This window comes from Arachis hypogaea, chromosome 18, assembly GCF_003086295.3.
Source record: "Arachis hypogaea cultivar Tifrunner chromosome 18, arahy.Tifrunner.gnm2.J5K5, whole genome shotgun sequence".
Classification (NCBI taxonomy): Eukaryota; Viridiplantae; Streptophyta; class Magnoliopsida; order Fabales; family Fabaceae; genus Arachis; species Arachis hypogaea.
The window spans coordinates 26,278,698-26,302,442 of record NC_092053.1 but is presented as its reverse complement, the minus strand read 5'-3'; the positions used below and the strand labels follow the sequence as shown (position 1 = coordinate 26,302,442).

The window sequence follows — 23,745 nt, the reverse complement described above, 5'->3', positions numbered from 1 at the left end:
AACTCTTTGATTTGTGTTTTAATACTACAAAAATTTAAATGTACAAATCAAATTTTTTAATTTATAATTATTTTTATATTAAATTAAAACACACCATTTTTTTATAACTAAAAATAACACAATAAATTAGTAGAAGACTAAAAGTTCGTGGAAGAATGACCAACTAGTGCAATAATGGATTTACTTTTGGTTCAAGTAAATTTTTTTCTAATTTTATTAAATTTATAATAAATTTATATTTTAAAATTTTTAATTAAATTTCTACCAAAAAAAACGAATTTTAGAATTGACAACGAAGAGTCATAATCCCTAAATATTTACAAACTATTAGTTTTGGGATAAGTATTGTTTTGGTTCCTAAAGTTTAGGATCAAAATCAAAATCATCCCTAACGTAGTTTTCGATTTAAAATCGTCCTGAATGTTTTATTTGGTATTAAAATCGTCCTTTTTAATTTTTTTCGGACATAAATGCCCTTTTGTTTGTTTCCGATAATTATGACAATAAAAAAACATTATAAATATATAAGTAATGGAAAAAAAAGGGTAAAGTCATGTGAAATCCACTGTTGCAGAATCCACCATCGTGAATATCTTGGAGAGAGAACTCCATGACTTCCCAAAGCTCAACCTCTTCTCGAAGCCGATCTTCTTCTCATAGCAGACTGCTACTTTGCTCCCATGGTGAGCGGCGATATCGCGAACTTCAGGGACAAAGGAGAATCCTGGTTGCAAATTCTGGAGCTGTGTCTATTTTGAGGTTTTGTTTTATTTTCAATTGAGTCGTTTGTGTGATCGAATGAAGAGTGAACACGTTGGGTATGTATAGGTTCAACAAGGGTGCAACTTCTTTTGTTGGACAGATCCAAAAACAGAAGTGGAACATTTAGAAATTGCAGGAATAAGGAGAAAGGTTTCTTCACTGAAATCAAGAATGAAAGTGGCAGAATGAAAGCTGAAGGTCGTTGCTGTGTTAGAATTTTTTGAGTAGGTTGGGTTTGTGTATTTACTATTGCAGAATTTTTCTAAAGTAAGGCAACCGTGTGGAATTCCATTGAATCTTGTCTAAATCCCAAAAGGGTAAATGGTCCAAGCCAATAATTCAGAACAACACTGAGTAGCTCATAAACAAAATATAACCAACACTGAGTAGATAACAGAATCTACATTGACGTTACTAAAAGCTTAAGACTAACTTAGCTCAAAATAAGACCACATGCATTGTATCTAAATATCAAAATATGCTCCTAATTGTCTAATTTTTCTAAAGTAATCTTCATTTTCTTAGAGGCAACTTTGCCATTAACCTCAGTTTCTTTGGAGAAACATGAGGTGCTCCAGAATTTCTGATAGAGAATTGTCCAACAGGTTGACTTGAAGATGTAAAAATAGGTGGCTGAGATGCTGGAAGGGATGTGGTGTTTGGCTGTGTTAAGAATGAAGAAGATGCTAAACTTATTGGGCTGGTATGCTTCTTGGACTGTGGTTCATGTTGGGTTGAATAGTTGGGCTTAGTGGTTCCCCTGGGCCTGCCTCTAGACCTTTTGGGCTATGTTGCAGAGTTGGACTGGGCTGAAGATGGTGGCTGTATTGTTGAAGCAGTTTTCCTCTTGACATCTATTTTAGGAGTGGGCTGTGAAGATGCAGTTTTCCTTTCTCCTTTGGCAGCTGGAGGATGTGAGTTGGTGCTTGACTTCTTATTCTTCCATTTGTTAAGCTTCTTTGATTGTTGGGCCTAATAGACAATTATAAATTAAGTAGATGACTATTAGGCTTATGACAAACATCAGACAAGTTTTAAGGAAAATGAAAAAATCATCATACCTCCTCTTCAATAGGTTTAGGGCATCTACTTTTGTTGTGTCTAACTAAACCACATATTGAGCATCTTTGTTTCTCTCCTTTCTTGACAAGTGAGTGCGGCTGCTCTGTTCTTCCTCCCCAACAACTGATATTCTCTTTTTCACTAGCCGGTGACTAGGCCTTCTATACGGTGGTGGCATAACATCACCATAAGCTATCCTCTCCCAGAAATCAGGTCCATTCAATGGGTGTATGACTGACTCGTAGCACTTCAAGTATACTTCTTTCTTATAACAGTCGGCCACAAAAGCTTCCAAGTCAAGCCCCTTGAATTTAATGCAACTAACAGCATGCACACAAGATATGCCACTCATCTGCCACCTTCTACATGAACACTTATGAATACCTATATCCACAGCAAACTTTTCTAAACCATTAACAACCTCATATTTCTGAGCTGCAGACCAATATGGCCGCCACTCCCTAGTTAATCTAGACCTTCTTTCCAACCTCATTCTAATCATAGGTAAGATTGTCCCTGAATAGTTCTGAGCTGGTTTCCTATTTTGTGCCCATATAGTCATTAATTTAACCCTGATCTCCTCTAACATTGTAACTATAGGCTTCTCTCTAGCATCTACTATAGCAGAATTAAAGCTCTCAGATATATTTTTAACTAGTGTATCTACTTTAGAATAAAAGGTGAACCTAAATGTAGACCAATATCTAGGTGGAATAGCAATTAAGTACCGAAAAGATTCCTAATTCACAGCTTTAGTTCGGCCATATACTTCTCCCAATCTTTCTAGTGAGTCGCCTTAGCACACTTCTACATCATTTGCTTTAAATGTAAACCTGGAAACTTTTTCCTGAAGTTGCTGTATAAGTGTCTCACACAGAATCGGTTATCCACTCCTGGTATAACATCCTCATATGCTGACAACAAACCCTACACAGGTGATATTAATGAGCATATAGTTAGGCATACTTTATATTTTATAATGAACAATATAAATGTGCAGATGCTATTAGTGAAGTATACTTACTTTCTATTGGTTAGATATGAATGTGGATCTTTCCATCTTTTCAATCCCAATGTCAGATGCAAGATGATTCAAGAACCAAGTCCATAAGTCCTTGGTCTCGGCCTCTACAACCACATATGCAATGGGTAACATTTGGTCATTCGGATTCCAACCTATTGCAGTAAACAATTGTCCACCCTGAGGTGTCTTCAAAAAGCATCCATCTAAACTAATGAAGGTCCTGCAATGTTGAAAGCTCTGCTTGCATGCTTCCAAGCACACATAGATTTTTTGGAAGCAGTAATAATTTGTCATGGATGATGTTTGCACTTCATTAGCAAAATCAGAGAACTTTTGCACTTGTATAAGAACAGAAGAGCCTGGATTTGCCATTAACATCTCATGTTCATAGTCATATATCCTCTTATATTGCTCTCTGAAAGTTTCCTGAATTTCGTCCAATGCAATCTGCTTTGTCCTAGTTGCCATTGATTTAGTGATAGTCAAGTTTCAATTTTTTTTAGCCTTTAAAACCAACTCCTTTATCTTCACCTTGGGATTTGATTCAACCTTCTTCTTAAATGCCTTGACAATCCATTTGGAGTATAAAATTCCCACCCTATGTGCTTGTGTATATGTGTGATTCAAATTCATGCTACGAAGCTGTCAAGTATCATCTTCTCCCATTTTTGCAGTATACAGCCAAAAAGGACACTCCTAAGAAAAAATTGCCCTTATCCTCTTCAGATCACACTTTCTAAATGTAATTGCCCTTGTGATCTGCACAGCATATGTAGTGACAATGTCTTTGAATTCCTCCCGAGATACATATGATGTCCCAACTTTTCACTTGTATTGCTTCATGTCTTTTTGTGCCTTGTGAAATGGATACCTCACTCCCTCATGGTCTAAATTTGAACCCTCATTTTCACCATCCTCATTGGCCTCAACTTTAACCTCGTGGTCTAATTCTAATTCATCACTATCTACTCCTTCATCATTTTTAAAATTCTCAGTTGCCACACCTTTCTTTTTTACAGCCCTACATCTATCAGTCATGAAATTCACATCCTCAAATCCACTGACATTAGGATCAAGCTCATCTGTACTGTCATCCTCCTCTTCAGATGGTTTATACTCTGAATCGAGACTATCACTATAACCAAAATTACCAAACTCAGCTTCATGATTATCATCCTCATCACTGTCCCTAGTCTCTGTCCCAGTATCATTAGCACCTGGTTCAGGTTGGTTTTGTCCCGCCTCATTAGGTCTATCGACTATATTAGCCGCATTATCACCTTGCTAACCATACTCAGCCTGTTCTCCACCATACACAACCAGCTCTTGTCCCTCACCTTTATCAACAATCCCTTGATCCTCCCCAACATCAATGTAGCCAGCATCAAGAAACACATCGTCCTCGTCAACATTGTGCACAATAAACAACTCTACATATTCTCTTAATTCAGCTATTTTATACATGACAATCGAATCTGCATCACCTTTAAATAACTTCAAATTTTTCTCCATGTCTTCCTATATAGGATCCTTAAACCACAATGATGAGATATTCTCCTCAACGTAATCAAACTGCTTTAACTCTGCATAAGCTTCAAATATGGACCATCGATCACAATCAATATCTTCTATAACTGTTGTTTCTCCTCCCACATACTGTAAAGCCCATTTTGATAAGTAAACCATCTTCCATGGTAGAATTTCAGTTTAAAATATTCCATTGTCTTCTCCAACACTCTATCAGTAAATAACTATCAGAACACATTACTATATTACAAGAATAAAAAAAAAATACACAAACATTCCTATTTCACGATGATATTAATCCCTGGTCTCACTATAAAGACCTTTGATCTCCATTCAATCATCAACAAAAAACCAAAACCTAAACCTTCTAACCCAAAACTAACTACTAGGAGGAGAGATACCATAGTCAATGGAAGGGGATAAATCATACCTATGCCAAACCTGCGAATACTGCCTCACTGACTGTTCAAGTCCCTTCCTTCAAGCAACTTGAACTCACCTGCTCTCTTCTCTCTAAGAACAGCTTCCGTCATTTTCGATTCTGGGTTAGGACATGAAGCAATCACATTGCTTTCTGAAACGTTGTGGTTAATGTTGTGGTTAATGTTGAGGGTTTACATACAAATGAAGACATCAAGTGTTTCGCATGAAACAGAAAAGCTGAAAAGGGTAGCTTCGTCATTTAGAAAAAAAATTATTAGAAAGGACAATTTTAATACCAAATAAAATATTTAGGACAATTTTAAATCAAAAACTACGTTAAGGACGGTTTTGATTTTGACCCTAAACATTAGGGACCAAAACAATACTTATCCTAAAATTTCTATGATTAATTTGACTATCTTAATAAAATTAGCTTTTTTTATGGAACTGAGGTTAAATTTTATTTCCAACAATTTTCGAACAGTATAGTTTTATGTCCTCCTTTTATTTTGAGTTTTTTTTCACAAATTTTTTAAAGAAAGTAAGAACTCATTCTTTGTTTTTTTTTTTTAAATATTTGTTGTGCTAATTTATTAATCCTTTTTTGGAAAAGGACTAAGGTACTCGAGAAAAGAGTCAAAGGCATGTAGAAAATATTAAATGGCAGGAAAAATGTTATTATTGTTATTATATGTTCTTTGTGTCTATCAATGAAATTTATTAATACAACTTAAAAATCTGTAGTATATATATATATGTTTCGGTCCAGTTTAATAAGGGTCTCGATCCGACTGTGGACCACGGACTTGTTGGGTCACTCGACCCGAACCCAAAGGTGACCCATGTGCCACCTCACGCCCTGCTGAGGAGACCTGGACAGCTAACAGAAGCTTCCAGGAAGATGGGCCCAAGCGAAGGGCCCATTCGAGTTCAGAGTATAAATGGGGAGGGACCTACCCCTCTCCAGAAGTACGTCACATATTTACCCTCATCAGCCGCCTCATAGTACGGACACTAACTATAGCATTGGAGTGTCCTTGCAGGTGGTCCCACCCGCCGACCAACCGACGATTCGGACAGTTATCCTCCTTAAGAAGCTCGTGCTCAGTCCAAATCCTCTATCTCACCTAGTTGCTCCAGTCTAGACTTCACCCAAACCATCATTCACCCGAGCAACCGAATATTGCCATCGTTTGTGGGGACCTGGCGCGAGTATGGAGCTCTTTCCTCACATGGAGGAAGTATGAGAGGATAGGGAGTTTGCCTGAGGAGCAGAGTGAGTTCATTAGCCTCTTCTCAGGAACGTCCGGGACCTCTATCTCGGCAAGGAAACCCCCACTCTCGATCTTTTAGAGACACCCGTTTGGTGGCACCGATGATGACAACTCAAAGATTATGCAAGAGCTCAGGCACCGAGTGCAGAACTTGGAGAGAGAGCCAGCAGCGAGGGACCACTACCGTCCTGAGCACAGCTGAGACTCTCGCCCAAGTTTGTCTCGCACCCGATCTCCCACTGAGAGGTCAAAAGACTGCAGGAGTAGCTCCAGGAGGGACAATAAACATGAACAGGCCAATGTTCGATCTCACACCTACACTCACGTCAGGTCGAAAGGCCACAGGGAGACCAGAAGAGACAGAGGAAAAAAGCCTTTGGACCCCGTCATTAAGGGGGCAACCCCTTTCCACCCTTCTATCCTCAAGGTCTGGCCGTCAAAAAACTTTGACAAGCCCACGGTCATGAGGTACGATAGGACGAAAGACTCTCAGGAACATTTGATGGTCTTTGAGTCCAGAATAAACCTGAAGGGTGTTGATGATGATGTAAGGTGACGTGCATTTTCTGTAACCTTGGTAGGTCCAGCGATACATTGGTTTAACACGCCCCGACAAGAGTCCATTACGGCCTTCGCGGATATCACGTAGAGGTTCTTAGCGCAATTCATCACACAAATAGCAAAGACCAAGCACCTGATCAACTTGTTAGGTGTGACCCAACACGCTGGCGAGCCGACGAGGAAATTCTTTGACCGGTTCAATGATAAATGTCTAGAGATCAATGACCTAACGGAATCAGTGGCGAGTCTATGCTTGACAAATGGCTTGTTAAACGAGGACTTTAGAAAGCATCTCAATACCAAGACTGTTTGGACCATGCAAGAGATCCAAAATGTGACAAGGGAGTATATCAATGATGAAGAAGTTAGTCAAGTGGTGGCTGCTAATAAGTGGCAGCCGCTCAACTCACCAACTCGTCAAGCCGGGAATGTGGAAATGCCAACGGAGGTGCCAAAGGAGAGAATGTCCGGGAAACCATTCAAACCATTTTCTCGTGTGGGTAAGTTTACTAACTATACCCCTTTAACAGCACCTATTGCGGAAGTTTACCACCAGATCGTAGATAAAGGCGTATTGTCGAAACCTCAGCAGCTCAAGGATAGAACAGGTGGAACAAAAGTTTGTACTGTGACTACCATAAGGGCTTTGGACACAAAACCCAATACTGCTTCGATTTGAAAGTTGCTTTAAAGCAGGCCGTTCGAGAAGGCAAGCTAACTGAGTTTGTGCAGTTCATACGAGAGCCGAGGAGGAGAAAGCAGGAACGGTCTGAGGAGGACCGCAGCAGAGCTGTGAAGCCAAGGCAAGGACCTCCCGACAACGTGGAAAATGCTCCAACTGTAGTCATCAATGTTGTGGTTGGAAGAGACGTATTACCCAAGTCAAAATCAGCAGCAAAAAAGGATGCAAAGGTCCTATCATGACATCGGGAAGACCCAATGCCCAATCTGGAGAGCTCCCCGAAATATCTTTCGGCCCAAAAGATCATTGGTACCACGACCTTCCCGAGGATCCGCCAATGGTGATTATGGCGAGAATCGAGACGGTCCTTGTCAAACTAATCCTAGTGGACACCGGAGCGGACTCGAATATCATGTTTAGGAATGCGTTTGATGCCCTAGGGCTCAAAGAAAGTGACCTCAGAAGCCATCAACATGGGGTCGTTGGCTTGGGAGATAATTACATAAGACCAGGCGGGCTGGTCACCCTTCCAATCTGTGTTGGTTCTGGAGAGAGAAAGAAAACGGTGATGGCAGAGTTCGTGGTCTAAAGGGACTCCACAACATACAATGTGATCTTAGGAAAGAGAACTATTAATGAGCTATCGGCTGTCATTTGCGCGAAACTTCTCATGATGAAGTTTGTAACGGATCAAGGAGCTGTAGGATCTATTCGAGGAGACCTGGAAATGGTAGTCACTTGCAACAATGTCAGTCTCTCACTAAGGAAGAAGTCGAAGGACAAGTTTACCTTTGTAAACCGAAACCTCCCCCATGAGTCAAAGGAGCCTCTCATCGAGGCCATCAGAGCAAACAGTAAATTATTTGCTTGGACTCCAGCTGACATGTCAGGAGTGGACCCTAGTTTCATGTCACATCGTCTGGCTGTGAAACCAGATGCCAAGCCAGTAGCACAACGACGAAGAAAGATGTCGCTAAAAAGGGCTAACAAGGTGGCCAGGCAGATGGCCATCTTGTCAGAAGCCAGTTTCATAAGAGAATTCGAGTACTCGACGTGGCCTTAAATGTGGTCCTTGTCAAGAAAGCCAATGAAAAACCGAAAATATGTATCAAGGATGTTCAAACACTGTCCGGTAGGCTAACGGCTTTGTCTCACTTCCTCGGGACGTCGGCAGCAAGGGTCCTTCCCTTCTTCAATTTAACGAAGAAAGGAATAGCCTTTGAATGGACTCCAGCTTGTGAGAAAGCATTCAACCACTTCAAGAGGATCCTATCAGAACCACCTGTGCTCGGGAAGCCGAAAGAAAGGGAGACCATGTACCTCTATCTAGCTGTGACGGAGGAGGCCATGGTGGCCGTTTTGATTCGGAAAGAAGACAAACTCCAGCAACCGTTATACTTCATTAGCAAGGTGCTCCAGGGTGCGGAACTGAGATACACTAAGTTGGAAAAGTTAGCTTATGCTCTATTAATCTCCTTTCGGAGGTTAAGACAGTATTTCCAAGGGCACCCGATCATGCTAAGGACTAAGCAAGCCATTCGACAAATCTTGCAGAAGCCCGACCTGGCGGGTTGTATGATGACATGGGCAATAGAGCTAGCCCAATACGACATCCAATACGAACCCCGACATGCGATTAAGGCGCAAGAGATGGTAGATTTTTTGGTGGAGGTGACTGGGGATCCTCCCGAGACTCGAGAACACGGTGGAAGCTCCATGTATACGGAGCATCAAACCAGCCTTTTGGAGGAGCCGGGATCATTTTAGAAAGCTCGAAAGGAGTGACCTACGAGCAATCCATCAAATTTGAGTTCCTAGTCTCGAACAACCAAGTGGAGTATGAGGCCCCAATAGGCGGCTTGATCTTAGCCAAAGAGGTTGGAGCAGTGAAACTCGAAGTCAATAGTGACTCACAGGTCGTGACGTCTCAAGTAAACGGGACCTATGATAAACCACTATTTTATGGTTTATAATGTGTTTAATTGTGTGGTTTTATCATGATTTTTACCCACTTATTCATATGATTAGCATGCATTTATATTTCCTTCCTAAAATTATTACATGATTGAAAACTTGCTTCCTAGAGACTTTTAATTATGTATTTTAATTCTCCTTTATTCCATTCGATGTCGTGATCTGTGTGTTAAGTGTTTCAGGCTTTATACGGCATGAATGAGTTGGAGATTGGAAAGGAAGCTTGCAAAAATTGAAGGAACACAAGAAATTGAGGAGATGCCCAGCGAGAAGCGACGCGACCGCATGGCTCACGCGACCGCGCGAAAGAAAGGAAACTGCAGTGACGCGGCCTCATGGCTCACGCAACCGCGCGGATTGGAATAGCACAAGTGACGCGGAGGTGTGGATGACGCGCTCGCATGGCAGGGCAAAACGCCGAATGACGCAGCCGCATGAATGACGCGATTGCGTGATGTGCGCGATCTGCATAATGTGCAGAATTCGCTGGGGGCGATTTTGGGCCTTGTTTTGACCCAGTTTTCGGCCCAGAAAAGCAGACTAGAGCCACAGAACATGCAGAGACCGAGAACAACATTCATTCTACACAATTTTAGTTTTTAGATCTAATTTTACTCCTCTTTTAGGTTTTCTCTCTACACATTCATAGTTCTTAGGATTTTATTTCTATTGCTCTTTGCATTGGGATATTGAGAAGAGTTATTACCTCATCAAGACTTCGTCATTCTAGTTTGTTTTCTTTACTTGGCTCTTACTCTTCCATGTCCTTTCATTAACTCAATTTTACTATTGGATTATTTTTAGAATTTATTGATACAAGAATTACTTTTATTTTTAATTGATTTCTTTGATTTTTATTTATCATGTCTTTCTTTAATTCCCTTTCCTATGTTATGAATTCTACATTCACAATGAGCGAGTAGTTCCCTAACTTGATGGGGAGTTGATTGAAAGGAACCCTTGAGTTGGAATGCTCAAAAAAGAAAAATGGTAATTGGGTTTATTGTTGGATTGCCCTCTAGTCACTGACACCAATCCCTTTTAATTGAGTGGGTTGAAACTTGTGAATAGAAGTAGCATTCCAACTTGTTTGACTTTCTCTTACCTAGTAAGGGATAACTAAACAGGACAACCTTCAATTGTCAATTAATCTTGAGAGTACTCCAACAAGAATAGGGCTTCCAGCTAATCTACTCCCAGTCAAGGCTTTTATTTAATTTACATAAATTCTCTAATTTAATTTCCTGTTATTCAATTCAAACCATTTTGAAAACATCTGATTAATAAAATAGCACACCTTTCTGAAACTCATTGGGAGACGACCTGGGATTCATACTCCCAGTATTTTAATTTTAATTTTTGTGACACCCTTCTAAATTGATAAGCAGATTTCTGGTTGGTTAAGAACTATACTTGCAACGCATATCTTATAAAATTCTTGACTCGCCAATTTCTGCCACGTCAATTTTTGGCGCCGTTCCGGGGAGTTGCAATAGAATGCTAAGTTATTGATTGGAATTTATTTATTTGCATTTTATTTTATCTTGCTACTATGAGCTGCTTGTTTCTTTCGTTAGATGACGCGTTCACTTCCTGATCCAAGCTTGCCAGTATTCGATCCTGAGATTGAAAGAACTATTTCACGAATAAGGCAAGCTCGGCATCGGTTAGTCCTCTCTGAGGGCGGATCTGAAACGTCACTTGAGGAAGAAATCAGCCCTCATTCTACGGATTTGGTTGATTTACGTGCAGGTGACATGGCAGCAGCTAGGAGAGTTACTATCCAGGAGGCTGGAGCCTCTGATTTTTCAATGCAACCGTTTCAAGCGCATCACCCAGCGGTGGCTACAGACTTTGAAATAAAGACTGCACTGCTCAATTTGATGCCCAAGTTTCATGGCTTACCTGCTCAAGAGCCTATCAAGCACCTGAGAGATTTTCAAGCAGCCTGTTCTACTGTCAGGCGTGATGGTGCAAATGAAACTTCAATTTTGTTGAAAGCTTTCCCGTTTTCTCTTGAGGGAAAGGCAAGAGAGTGGTACTACACTCAACCTGCAGCAACTGTATCCGACTGGGATACACTTAGAAGAGAATTTTTGGAAAAGTTCTTTCCAGCTGAAGTTACTAATAAACTGAGGAAAGACATTTCCATGATTGTTCAGGACGAATCCGAGACTCTCTATGAATACTGGGAGCGCTTCAATAATCTTTTGGAAGCATGCTCCCACCATATGATTGACAAGATAGTGTTACTCGGTTACGTCACACAAGGCATGAGGTCCCAAGATAAGACCACATTGGAAAGTGCTAGCAATGGGTCTATGAAAAAGTACAAGACCACTGATGAGGCATGGCAATTGATCAGCGACTTAGCTGAATCTACTCAGAATCACAGGCAGAAAAAGGCCGTTCAAAAGCCGTTGCAGAAGTATCCTCTAGCAGAGAGACTACTGCTCTAACTCAGAGTATCTGTGAAATGACCAACTTGCTGAAGCAGATGCAATTGAATCAACAACAAGTTCAGCAAGCTCAACCTTCTCCACCATAGCAAAGCCAACAGTTAGTCCCACGGAGAGTTTGCGGAGTCTGTGCTGATTATAGCCATTATACTGATGAATATCCGCAGCTCCAGCAGGAAGACAACACCGTGGCAGCCACTCATAACTTCTATGACCGCCCCAACCAAGGGTACAATCAAGGTGACAATTACAGCCATGGATGGCAGGACAATTCTAACCAGAATTGGAGGGACAACAACAACAGAGGAGGCAGAGACAATCAGCGAAATCAGAGGTGGAATAATAACAATAACAGGCAGCAGAACCAGAACCAGCCTTACAGAGCACCTCACCTGAGGCAATCCCAAGGACCACAGAATACTCAACAGCAGACCTCTCAAATTACTTATCCTTCTTCATCTTCTAATGACGACTTACTATAATCTATTGATCGGAGACAACAGACCATGGAAAATAACCTTTATGCTACACTAAATGGTCTGAACTCTACTTTGCAAGCTCTTGTCTCACAGATTGGATCAATGAATAACTCCAATAACCAGCCTTTGAGCTCCAGTGGAATCCCCTCTCAACCATTACCCAATCTAAATGGTGGCATTAATGCCATCACCCTAAGGTCCGGAACCACACTGCAGGAGGGGAATCAGGAGGAGCCAAGCCCACCAGAACACGCCTCAGCTAAAGAGGTAGTGGAAATAGAAGATGTTGAAGAGGAAGAGGACATACAGGACATGGCTGAAAAAGAAGAAGTTCAACCACAGGAGGAAGCACCAAAGGGCGCAGACACTGCAGAAGACACCACTCCCATTCCATTTCCACAACTTGCAAGGAAGCCCAGGAAGCAGCTGGAACCTGATCCCAAAATGGTAGAGATATTCAAAAAGGTTGAGGTAACTGTTCCTCTTTTTGATGTTATTCAACAGGTACCTAAATATGCAAAGTTTCTAAAAGATTTATGCATACATAAAGACAAAATTAATGAATTAGAAACTATTCCTTTAGGAAGTTCCATATCTGCTTTAATGGGAGGTTTACCTGAAAAGTGTAGTGACCCAGGTCCATGTATGGTTAATTGTACTATTGGTGGTGTAGTATTTTCTGATTGCATGTGTGATTTAGGAGCATGTGTGAGTATAATGCCTTTGTCTATATATGATATTTTGAGGCTCCCTCCTTTAAAAAGGTCGGCAGCTCGTTTTGTGTTAGCAGATAAAAGCATTATTACAGTGGCTGGAGTCGCTGAAGATGTCTTAGTGGGCATTAAGGGGCTCACATTTTCCATTGATTTTTATATCCTGGAGATGCCCCAAAATGACTCAGAGAAGCCATCATCAATCCTACTCGGAAGACCATTCCTGAAGACCTCGAAGTTCAAATTAGATGCTTTTTCAGGAACATACTCTTTTGAAATAGATGGCCGAGTAGTAATCTTCAATCTGAATGGAGTTATGAAGCATTCTCCGGAGGATCATTCTATCCTCCAGTGTGACATCATAGATGAAACCGTGGCTGAAGTTCACCAGGAGGAATTTGAAGAGAAGTACATAGGACAAGGTCCAAATGTGGGGACATTCTCAGAGGACAATGACAGTGCTTTACCATTGTTACTAGCTCCAGACAACCCAGAGCCTGACCATGATCAGAAGTTAGAATTAAAACCCCTTCCTCCACACCTCAAATATGCTTACCTTGAAGACGAGCAGAAGTTTCCAGTTATCATTGCAAGGGAACTCACCTCTCAACAAGAAGAGCAGCTACTTAGTGTGCTGAGGAGGCACAAGAAGGCAATTGGTTGGAGTTTGGCAGACATAGTAGGCATCAACCCTCAAGTCTGTGAGTATAGGATATTTTTAGAAGAGGGAGCAAGACCTGTCCGTCAACCCCAGAGAAGACTGAACCCCACTATCTTAGAGGTTGTCAAGAAGGAAGTGACCAGACTACTGGAGGCAGATATCATATACCCCATTTCAGACAGTGAATGGGTAAGCCCAGTACAAGTGGTGCCCAAGAAGTCTGGAGTCACTACAGTGAAGAATGAGCATGGAGATCTCATGGCAACCAGAGTTCAGAACGCCTGGAGGGTCTACATTGACTACAGACGCCTCAACCAGACCACTCGTAAGGATCACTATCCTCTTCCATTCATTGATCAAATGCTGGATCGCCTGTCAGGTAAATCACATTATTGTTTTTTAGATGGTTACAAAGGTTATTTCCAGATTCATATAGCTCCTGAGGATCAGGAAAAGACCACTTTTACATGTCCTTTTGGGACTTATGCTTACAAGAGAATGCCTTTTGGCTTGTGCAATGCACCAGCTACCTTCCAAAGGTGCATGATGAGTCTTTTCTCTGATCTTATTGAGGACTGTATGGAAGTTTTTATGGATGATTTTAGTGTATATGGCGATTCCTTTAGCCTTTGCTTAGATGGATTATCTAGAGTATTAGATAGATGTGTCAGTACAAACCTTGTATTAAATTTTGAAAAGTGTCACTTTATGGTAAAACAAGGTATTGTACTAGGACATGTTGTGTCTAATACTGGCATTTCTGTAGATCCAGCAAAGGTGGATGTTATTTCTAGTTTACCTTACCCCTCCTCTGTGAGGAAAGTCCGTTCGTTCCTCGGCCATGCAGGTTTTTACAGGAGATTCATTAAGGACTTCAGTAAGGTAGCACTTCCCTTATCCAAACTACTGCAGAAGGATATTGAGTTCGAGTTCAGTGAGGATTGCAAACAAGTGTTTGATAAGCTGAAGACCGCCCTGACTCAAGCTCCAATTGTGAGAGGACCAGACTGGAGCCAACCATTTGAAATAATGTGCGACGCCTCCAACCATGCAGTAGGAGTAGCACTGGCTCAGCGTGAAGGTAAAGACCCCTTTGTTATTGCTTATGCGTCTAAAACTTTAGATGCCGCTCAGTCTAATTACACTACTACTGAGAAAGAGCTTCTTGTTATTGTTTTTGCTCTGGATAAATTCTGAGCCTATTTACTTGGTACGAAGGTAGTAGTGTACTCAGACCACGCAGCTCTAAAGTATCTATTAGCTAAAAAGGAGTCCAAACCAAGGCTTATACGTTGGATACTGCTATTACAAGAATTTGATTTGGAAATTAAGGATAGGAGTGGTAACCAGAATTTAGTGGCAGATCACTTGAGTCGCCTTGAGCACATTACAGATGACCCCACTCCTATAGCTGATAATTTCCCATTTGATAACCTGCAAGCAGTATCTGAGGTAGTCCCTTGGTATGCACCTGTAGCTAATTATCTAGTTAGCCGCACCTTTCCTCCAAACTTCTCTAAACATCAAAGAGACAAGCTGAAAAGCGAATCTAAATATTATATATGGGATGACCCATATTTATGGAGATGTGGCGCTGACCAGGTAATTAGACGGTGTGTGCCTCAATCAGAATTTCAATCCATCTTAGAGGCCTGTCACTCATCTGAGAGTGGAGGATATTTTGGCCCTCAAAGAACAGCTAGAAAAATCTTAGACTGTGGATTCTGGTGGCCTACTCTTTTTAGAGACGCTGCTGAATTTTGTAGATCTTGTTTCCCATGCCAAAAATTTGGTAATATATCCAAGAGGGATGAGATGCCTCAACAAATTATGCTTTTCTGTGAAATTTTTTATGTTTGGGGCATTGACTTCATGGGTCCATTTCCAAATTCTAATGGTTATTTTTACATATTGTTAGCTGTGGATTACGTTTTCAAATGGGTGGAAGCAATTCCTACCCGCACTGATGATGCTAACACTGTTGTTTTCTTTGTGAGAAACCACATTATTTGTCGCTTTGGATCACCACGAGCAATCGTGAGCGATCAAGGCACCCATTTTTGTAACAGGAGACTAACAGGATTAATGAAGAAGCATGGGATAATTCATAAGGTTGCAACAGCCTACCATCCTCAGACTAATGGGCAAGCCGAGGTGTCAAACAGAGAGATAAAGCGTATCTTGCAGAAGATAGTCAAACCTCATAGAAGAGACTGGAGCCTCGGGCTACAATATGCACTCTGGGCATACAGAACAGCATACAAAACACCCATTGGGATGAGTCCTTTCCGCTTAGTTTATGGAAAAGCTTGTCATCTCCCTGTTGAAGTAGAGCACAAAGGATTTTGGGCAGTAAAGGAGTGCAACATGGGAATTGAGAAAGTCGGAGCTGAAAGGAAGTTGCAACTGCAAGAACTGGAAAGCCTTCGCCTAGAAGCTTATGAGAACTCAAGACTATACAAGGAGAAGATGAAGGCTGTACATGATCAACACATCAAGAGAAAAGAGTTCCAACCAGGGGATTTAGTCCTCCTTTACAAATCTCGACTGAGGCTCATGCCAGGCAAGTTGAGATCAAGATGGGAAGGTCCATACAGAGTAGAGAAGGCCGAACCGTACGGAGTTTTTCACCTAAGTCATCCTTCAAGCTTTGAACTTATCAAAGTTAATGGACAACGTTTAAAGCTGTACCATGGCGAGAAGATGAAGAAAAACAAGGAGCTCGAGATCTTCCTCTTGGAAGATCCCTACATAGCCGAAGACTGAGCTAGTGGAGCGTCCAACTTACGGACGTTAAAGCAAAGTGCTAGGTGGGAGACAACCCACCATGGTATGATCGTTATTTTCTTTATAGTTTTCCTATTCAATAACTCTTCTCTTTATTAGTACATTTCGTGCATATGCATTTACATACTTTTAATTTAAAAAAAAAAACTTACGCGACGCGACCGCATCATTGATGCGTCCGCGTCGCAGGTGATTGGAGAAAATAATAAAACGAACAGAGAGTCACGCGAGAGCGTGGCTGGAGGCGTGCCCGTGGCACAAATCGCCCCACGCGACCGCGTCGGGTGGGAACATTGGCCTCCCACGCGACCGCGTCACTCACGCGGCCGCGTGCCCTGGAATTCGACGTGAAAAGGGTGCACGACCGAAAGTTGTGCTAGAGTGGTGCTGGATTGGCGCTGAACGCACAATTCTTCCCACGCGGACGCATGGCTCACGCGTCCGCGTCATATCCTTCTAATGGCCACTCACGCGATCGCATGCCCCACACGATCGCGTCACCCAACATTTGGCGCAATAAGAGTTTGAACAGAGACTTGTGCAAGTGCGAGGCTGCCCTCGCGCCAGTAGCATAAAACGTGTCACGCGACCGCGTGTCCGACGCGACCGCGTGCCCCACGCGACCGCGTCGCTTGCGCCGCACGGCTTCCCTGATTTGCCAATTATCTTATCTTTCTTTTTCCCATATCCTATTTTCTCTTTTCCCTCCTTATTTCTTCCTTCTTCCTTCTTCCTTCTTTCTCACTTTCTACTCTCTCTCTCTCTCTCTCACCCTCATTAACAAGGTTTTCTTTTCTTCTTCCCCCCTTACTTTTCTATTATTCTTCTTATTCTTATATGTTATCTTCTTTTCTTTTCTTTTTACTTTCATTATCCATATTTTCTTTTCTTTCTTTTTTCTTTTTACTTGGTGTTGAAAATTTATTTGAGTCATTATTTCTCATTATATGCTTGTGGATTGTTGTAAAATTGTTTGGCAATTATATATTACCTTTTTAAAGGGTTGCTTGCATGTTCACTTTAATACTTTCTATACCTTATTTACCATGCATGCTATGTGTTTGTGAAAAAGCCCATATGGCATCATGCATTTTTCTACATTATTCTATTCTACTATTCAATGCCTGCTTTTCACAAATTTCCTTTACTATTGTATTAATTAAATTTAATTGTCGATACAAATGTGATGGCTAGTTTGTTATGAGTGATAACAGATTCAACTAATTAAATGCTTGATCTATGCTACTCATGCCTTTGCCTGCATGCCAATAAACCCCTTGCATTTAATTATCCTCCAATGCATTTGCTATATTTCCATTGATGAACTTTTCACATGTAGTCATGACCATGTGTTAACAACATCCTCTTTATCGTGCATTGTTTATCACTTATACAACCCTCTTCCTTGCTCTATCTCTTTGAATTTACGTTACTTTCTTTTTTTTCCCTTTTCAGGATGGCCACCAAGAAAGGAAAAGAGAAAGCTACTCCCAAACCACCAGTAAGAAGAGGAACAAAAAGAGCATTAGTGGCAGAGCCCTCTTCAACTGCGGTTAAACCCTCAACAAAAAGAACTAAGAGGATTATAAAGGTTGATGATAAAGAAAAAGCCTTCCCAGCAAAGGACACTGCGCAATTTTCCAATCGCTACTGTGAGCAGATGTTCCCCATCCTGGCAGAAAGGAGTTACAACAACGAATACCTTCTTCTCCTCCCAAACCATATTGCTACCTTTGTTGAGCCGCAAATTGCACAAAGACAATGGAGTTTCCTACAGAGACAGCCGAGGTAGGTCAATCTTTCTTGGATAGTCGAGTTCTACTCCAACTTCCACGTGCCAACCCTGCAGTCTGTCTTTGTCCGTCAGAAGTAAGTCCCCATTACAGAAGAGGCCATTCAAAAAGCTCTAGGTCTTCCCCCTGTTCCAGAAGGATTGGACGCCTTTCAAGAAGCCGCACTCAAGCACCAGATGTACCAATTTGACTGGGACGCCGTTCTCAGAGTTATCGTACTACCTGGCAGCCGTTGGATCTACGGATACCATCGTACCCGCCCTAAGGGAATATCGGCTTCAGCACTTACCTTGGAGGCTCGCGTATGGGCACAGATCATGTCCTATTACGTCTTTCCGAGCACTCACGAGTCCTCCTTCTCTGCGGACATGGTCGTTCTACTATGGTGCATCCTTACAGACCAACCTCTGAACCTACCAAGACACATCCGGAATGTCATGGGACACGTACAAATTGCGGGCAACTTACCTTTTCCCGCCTTGGTCTCAGATCTTGTCTCAGTAGCCAGAATTTCCTACAAAGCTGGGGACACCAAAGCCATGCTCCCACGGGATGATTAGTATGTCCCTAACAGGAAATACATCAGACCTTCACCAGCCGCCACAAGCCATCCTACTGAACCGGTTGAAGATATTCCTTCTTCAACACCACAAGCACCTACAACAGACCAACTGCTCCATCAGATACTCGAAAGGTTGGATCGGCAGGAACACAAAGCTAAGATGAGAGAGCGCCGTAACAAGCGCCGATTCACATACCTCAAGGAGCTGATTATGGGAAAATTCAAGGACTCAGACACCCCGGACTCCACTTTCTTTACCAGCACAGGAAGCCATGATGGTCCCGATTGTGGAGATACTGCTACCAGCCCACCTTTGTTCCTGACAGATGGCACCGAGGACGGTGCAAAGCTTTAAGTGTGGGGAGGTCGGTCAATACCTGACTTCCGGAGGTAATTTCTCTTCCCTAAACACCAATAAATTAGGATATTTAGTTAGTTTTTCTTTTGTAGAATAGGATAAATTGCATAGTAATAGGTTAGTTGCATGCATGTTCTACTTGATTGAAAAGACAATAAGTTTTCCTCTAAGACCCTATTTTTGGAACAAAATTTCACTAACTTTAATTAAAACTTTTATGTTAAATTTGCTTGAAGTTGTATTTGGAACATGATTTTTTTTTAAGCTAAAGAACACACAACCTGTGAGATTTGAGCCTTTATGCATGGTTATATTATTTAACCATAATTATTTTATTCTTGTGTGTTTACTTCTCTATGATTGTAATCTATATTTTGTTTCATCCTATATGTCCAATGTTTATTATATTTGTATGCTTGCATATGATTGAGGCCATTATTTGTTTAAACTCACTTATCCAAATTAAACCTACCCTTTCAATTACCTTTGTTAGCCACTTTGAGCCTTTAAATCCCATTTGTTCTATATTTTACCACATTACTAGCCTTAAGCGAAAAAATAATTATATATCCCAAATTGAATCTTTGGTTAGCTTAAGATAGAATTGTGTGTACTAATTAAGTATGAAAAATTGTGGGAACAAAAGATAATAAGGGAATGTGTCATGATAATATAATGGGAATTTGGATACCTACTCATGTGAAACTATAAGAATTAAAAATCTATGTGCATTGATAAGCTATGTTTATTTTTATGTTTATGTTAAAAAAATATTCAATAAATAAATAAGGGGACAAAATTACCTCAATGCTAAGCTAAGAATTCAAAGATCAATGCATGTATGATAAAATTAAAATAAAAAGTTGATACACGAGTATGGAATGTGAAAGGGAAATTCTGGGTAGCTAGGTATGAATTCTAAAGTTATAAAGAATATGTATAGGTTATGTTAAAGTTTGGGTTAATTAAAGATTCAGTTTATAAGCTTACTTAGCCACATATGTATCCTTACCATTACCTTGGCCCCATTACAACCTTGAAAAGACCTCATGATGTTTGCATTGGTATATTAAATATTGTTGATTGGTTAGGAGAAGAACAAAAATTAGAGAGCATGATTAGAGAAGGATAGAGTGATTGCCCTATACACTAGAGAGATTAGAGCGTACATACATCATCAGTGAGGGTTCAATGCTTAAAATTCTATGTTTCCTGCTTTCATGAGCTACCTTCTTGCATTTTTATCTGTTCTTACTGTATAAGAATTGAATTAGTGGAATTTAATTTGTAATTATTTTGAAGAGCTTATTTACTATTGATCAAGTGGACAAGAATCATATATTTGCATTCACATATATAGGTTGCATTGCATTGCATGAGTTTTACATGTTCCTACTCATTTATTTTATCTCCTTCAACTAAGCATGAGGACATGCTAATGTTTAAGTGTGGGGAGGTTGATAAATCACTATTTTATGGTTTATAATGTGTTTAATTGTGTGGTTTTATCATGATCTTTACCCACTTATTCATATGATTAGCATGCATTTATATTTCCTTCCTAAAATTATTACATGATTGAAAACTTGCTTCCTAGAGACTTTTAATTATGTATTTTAATTCTCCTTTATTCCATTCGATGCCGTGATCTGTGTGTTAAGTGTTTCAGGCTTTATAGGGCATGAATGAGTTGGAGATTGGAAAGGAAGCTTGCAAAAATGGAAGGAACACAAGAAATTGAGGAGATGACTAGCGAGAAGTAACGCGGCCCATGACTCACGCGACCGCGCGAAAGAAAGGAAATCGCAGTGACGCGGCCTCATGGCTCACGCAACTGCACAGATTGGAATAGCACAAGTGACGCGGAAGCGTGGACGACGCGCTCGCATGGCAGGGCAAAACGCCGAATGACGCAGCCGCATAAATGACGCGATCGCGTGACGTGCGCGATCTGTAGAATTCGTTGGGGGTGATTTTGGGCCCTGTTTTGACCCAGTTTTCGGCCCAGAAAAACAGACTAGAGCCAAAGAACATGTAGAGACCGAGAACAATATTCATTCTACACAATTTTAGTTTTTAGATCTAGTTTTACTCCTCTAGGTTTTCTCTCTATACATTCATAGTTCTTAGGATTTTATTTCTATTGCTCTTTGCATTGGGATATTGAGAAGAGTTATTACCTCATCAAGACTTCGTCATTCTAGTTCGTTTTTTTTATTTGGCTCTTACTCTTCCATGTCCTTTCATTTACTCAATTTTACTATTAAATTATTTTTAGAATTTATTAATACAAGAATTACTTTTATTTTTAATTGATTTCTTTGATTTTTATTTATCATGTCTTTCTTTAATTCCCTTTTCTATGTTATGAATTCTACATTCACAATGAGCGAGTAGTTCCCTAACTTGATGGGGAGTTGATTGAAAGGAACCCTTGAGTTGGAATGCTCAAAAAAGAAAAATTGTGATTGGGTTTATTGTTGGATTGCCCTCTAGTCACTGACACCAATCCCTTTTAATTGAGTGGGTTGGAACTTGTGAATAGAAGTAGCATTCCAACTTGTTTGACTTTCCCTTACCTAGTAAGGGATAACTAAACAAGACAACCTTTAATTGTCAATTAATCTTGAGAGTACTCTAACACGAATAGGGCTTCCAGCTAATCTACTCCCAGTCAAGGCTTTTATTTAGTTTACATAAATTCTCTAATTTAATTTCCTGTTATTCAATTCAAACCATTTTGAAAACATCTGATTAATAAAATAGCACACCTTTCTGCAACTCGTTGGGAGACGACCTAGGATTCATACTCCCAGTATTTTAATTTTAATTTTTGTGACACCCTTCTAAATTGATAAGCGAATTTCTGGTTGGTTAAGAACTATACTTGCAACGCATATCTTATAACAATTTTTGACTCGCCAATTTCGGCCAGGGATCCTTTGTTACAAAAATATTTGGAAAGAACAAAAAGGTTGTGTGTGGGTTTTGAAGAAGTGGTGATCCAACATGTACCCAGAGAGAGAAAAGCTAGGACCAACCTCCTATCAAAGCTGGCGAGCACCAAATCGGGGGCGGGAAACTGATCCCTAATCTAAGGTCTGGTGAAGGAGCCATCGGTGACCCTTTGCATGACCCAAGTCTAGAGCCCTCCTTCATGGATCAATCCAATTCAAAGTTTCTTCGAAGATGGCACACTTTCCGAAGAGGAAAAAGAAGCCAAAGTGATAAGAAGAGAAGCTACCAAATACGTAGTAATACAAGGGCTGCTGTACAAACGAGGACTTAATCAATCTCTGCTGAAGTGCCTACGTTTTGACCAGACGGACTACGTTTTAAACAAAGTCCATGAGGGATGTTGTGGCTACCACATTGGAGGGAAGACACTAGCCAAAAAAGCGTGTCAGAGTAGGATATTATTAGCCCCCTATGATGGCGGACGTCCAAGAGTTCGTGAGAAAGTGCAAGAAATGTCAAGAGAATGAAAATTTTTACAAGGCCCTAGCAGAAGAGCTAAGTTCCATGTTGGCCTCCCCGACCTTTTTCCTAGTGGGGAGTCGACCTTTTGGGGCCGTTCTTGGTAGCTTCGGGGTAGGTTAAGTACCTCATTGTAGCCATTAATTACTATACGAAGTAGGTAGAGGCAGAACCGTTAGCCAATATATCGTCAGCAAATTGTCGGAAGTTTCTGTGGGAACAAGTAATCTCCAGATTTGGAATCCCAAAGATCGTGGTCTCGGACAATGGGACGCAGTTCTCTGACAAGAGGTTCAGAGAGTTCTTATCTGGGTTGGGGATCAGGCAAAAGTTTTCCTCGGTGGAACATCCCCAGAGTAATAGTCAAGCCAAGGTGGCGAATAAGGTTATCCTCAATGAGTTAGAAAAGTGCCTTGATCAGCGAAAGGGCTCTTGGTCAGACGAGCTAGCTTCTGTTTTATGGTCTTATAGGACAATGCTGCAGTCCTCCACCAGGGAGACGCCATTCCGACTTACTTATTGGGTCGATGTGGTCATTCTTGTGAAAATCGGAGAACCAATCCCAAAGCTACTCCTGGGCAGTGGTAGTGAAGCAATTGAAAAAGATTTAATTGATGAAACAAGAAAAATGGTCCACTTATCGGAAGTTGCACTAAAACAGAGGATAGCCTTGCGTTACAATCGCAAGGTGCTGAACAAGAACTTCGAGGAAGGTGATTTGGTGTTTGATGTTGGCCAATTTTGCATAGGTTAGGAATTTGATTATCAAAATGGAATTGGCGTTGTAAATATAGTCCTAACCCAACAAATTAACCATCAATCAAATGTTATCACAATTCAACCAAATATATTAACCGAGAGTATTGAACTCCCGGGTTGTCTTCCCTAGGAGTTGCAAATGAAGTGTTATGTTATTGGCTATTAGAGAGCATGGGGAATAGGGAATGAAAGCAAGGAATGTAAATGGCAAGAAATTAATGATCATGCAAGGAATTAAAAGTCAAAGCAATAGAAGTCAAAGAAATTAAACGCAAGGAAAGGAAAGTTCAAATGCAAGAAACCTCTTGGAAAGTAATTGAGAGTTAAGGTTACCTATCCTAGCCATTGACCACAAACATATGATGATTATAAAGAGTGAATCCTACTTAGTCAACCTTACATTGAAGA

The 23,745-nt window shown here is 40.8% G+C and overlaps 1 protein-coding gene across 1 annotated transcript; it reads left to right on the top strand.

Annotated features, from left to right (window-relative positions):
- Nucleotides 1–22,533: 22,533 nt before the first annotated feature.
- LOC112769811 (uncharacterized) lies at nt 22,534–23,332 on the top strand. The gene is made up of 2 exons (XM_025814276.1): nt 22,534–22,692; nt 22,739–23,332. The coding sequence occupies exons 1-2, from the start codon at nt 22,534–22,536 to the stop codon at nt 23,330–23,332; spliced, it is 753 nt and encodes a 250-aa protein (XP_025670061.1).
- The last annotated feature ends 413 nt before the right edge of the window (nt 23,333–23,745 follow it).

What these genes read in the sequence shown, in the direction of transcription:
- LOC112769811 (XM_025814276.1), top strand. Translation starts at nt 22,534, where the DNA reads ATGGCGGACGTCCAAGAGTTCGTGAGAAAGTGCAAGAAATGTCAAGAG. An exon ending in CCGTTCTTGGTAGCTTCGGG is followed by an intron (nt 22,693 to 22,738) that starts GTAGGTTAAGTA and finishes TATACGAAGTAG; the next exon opens with GTAGAGGCAGAACCGTTAGC.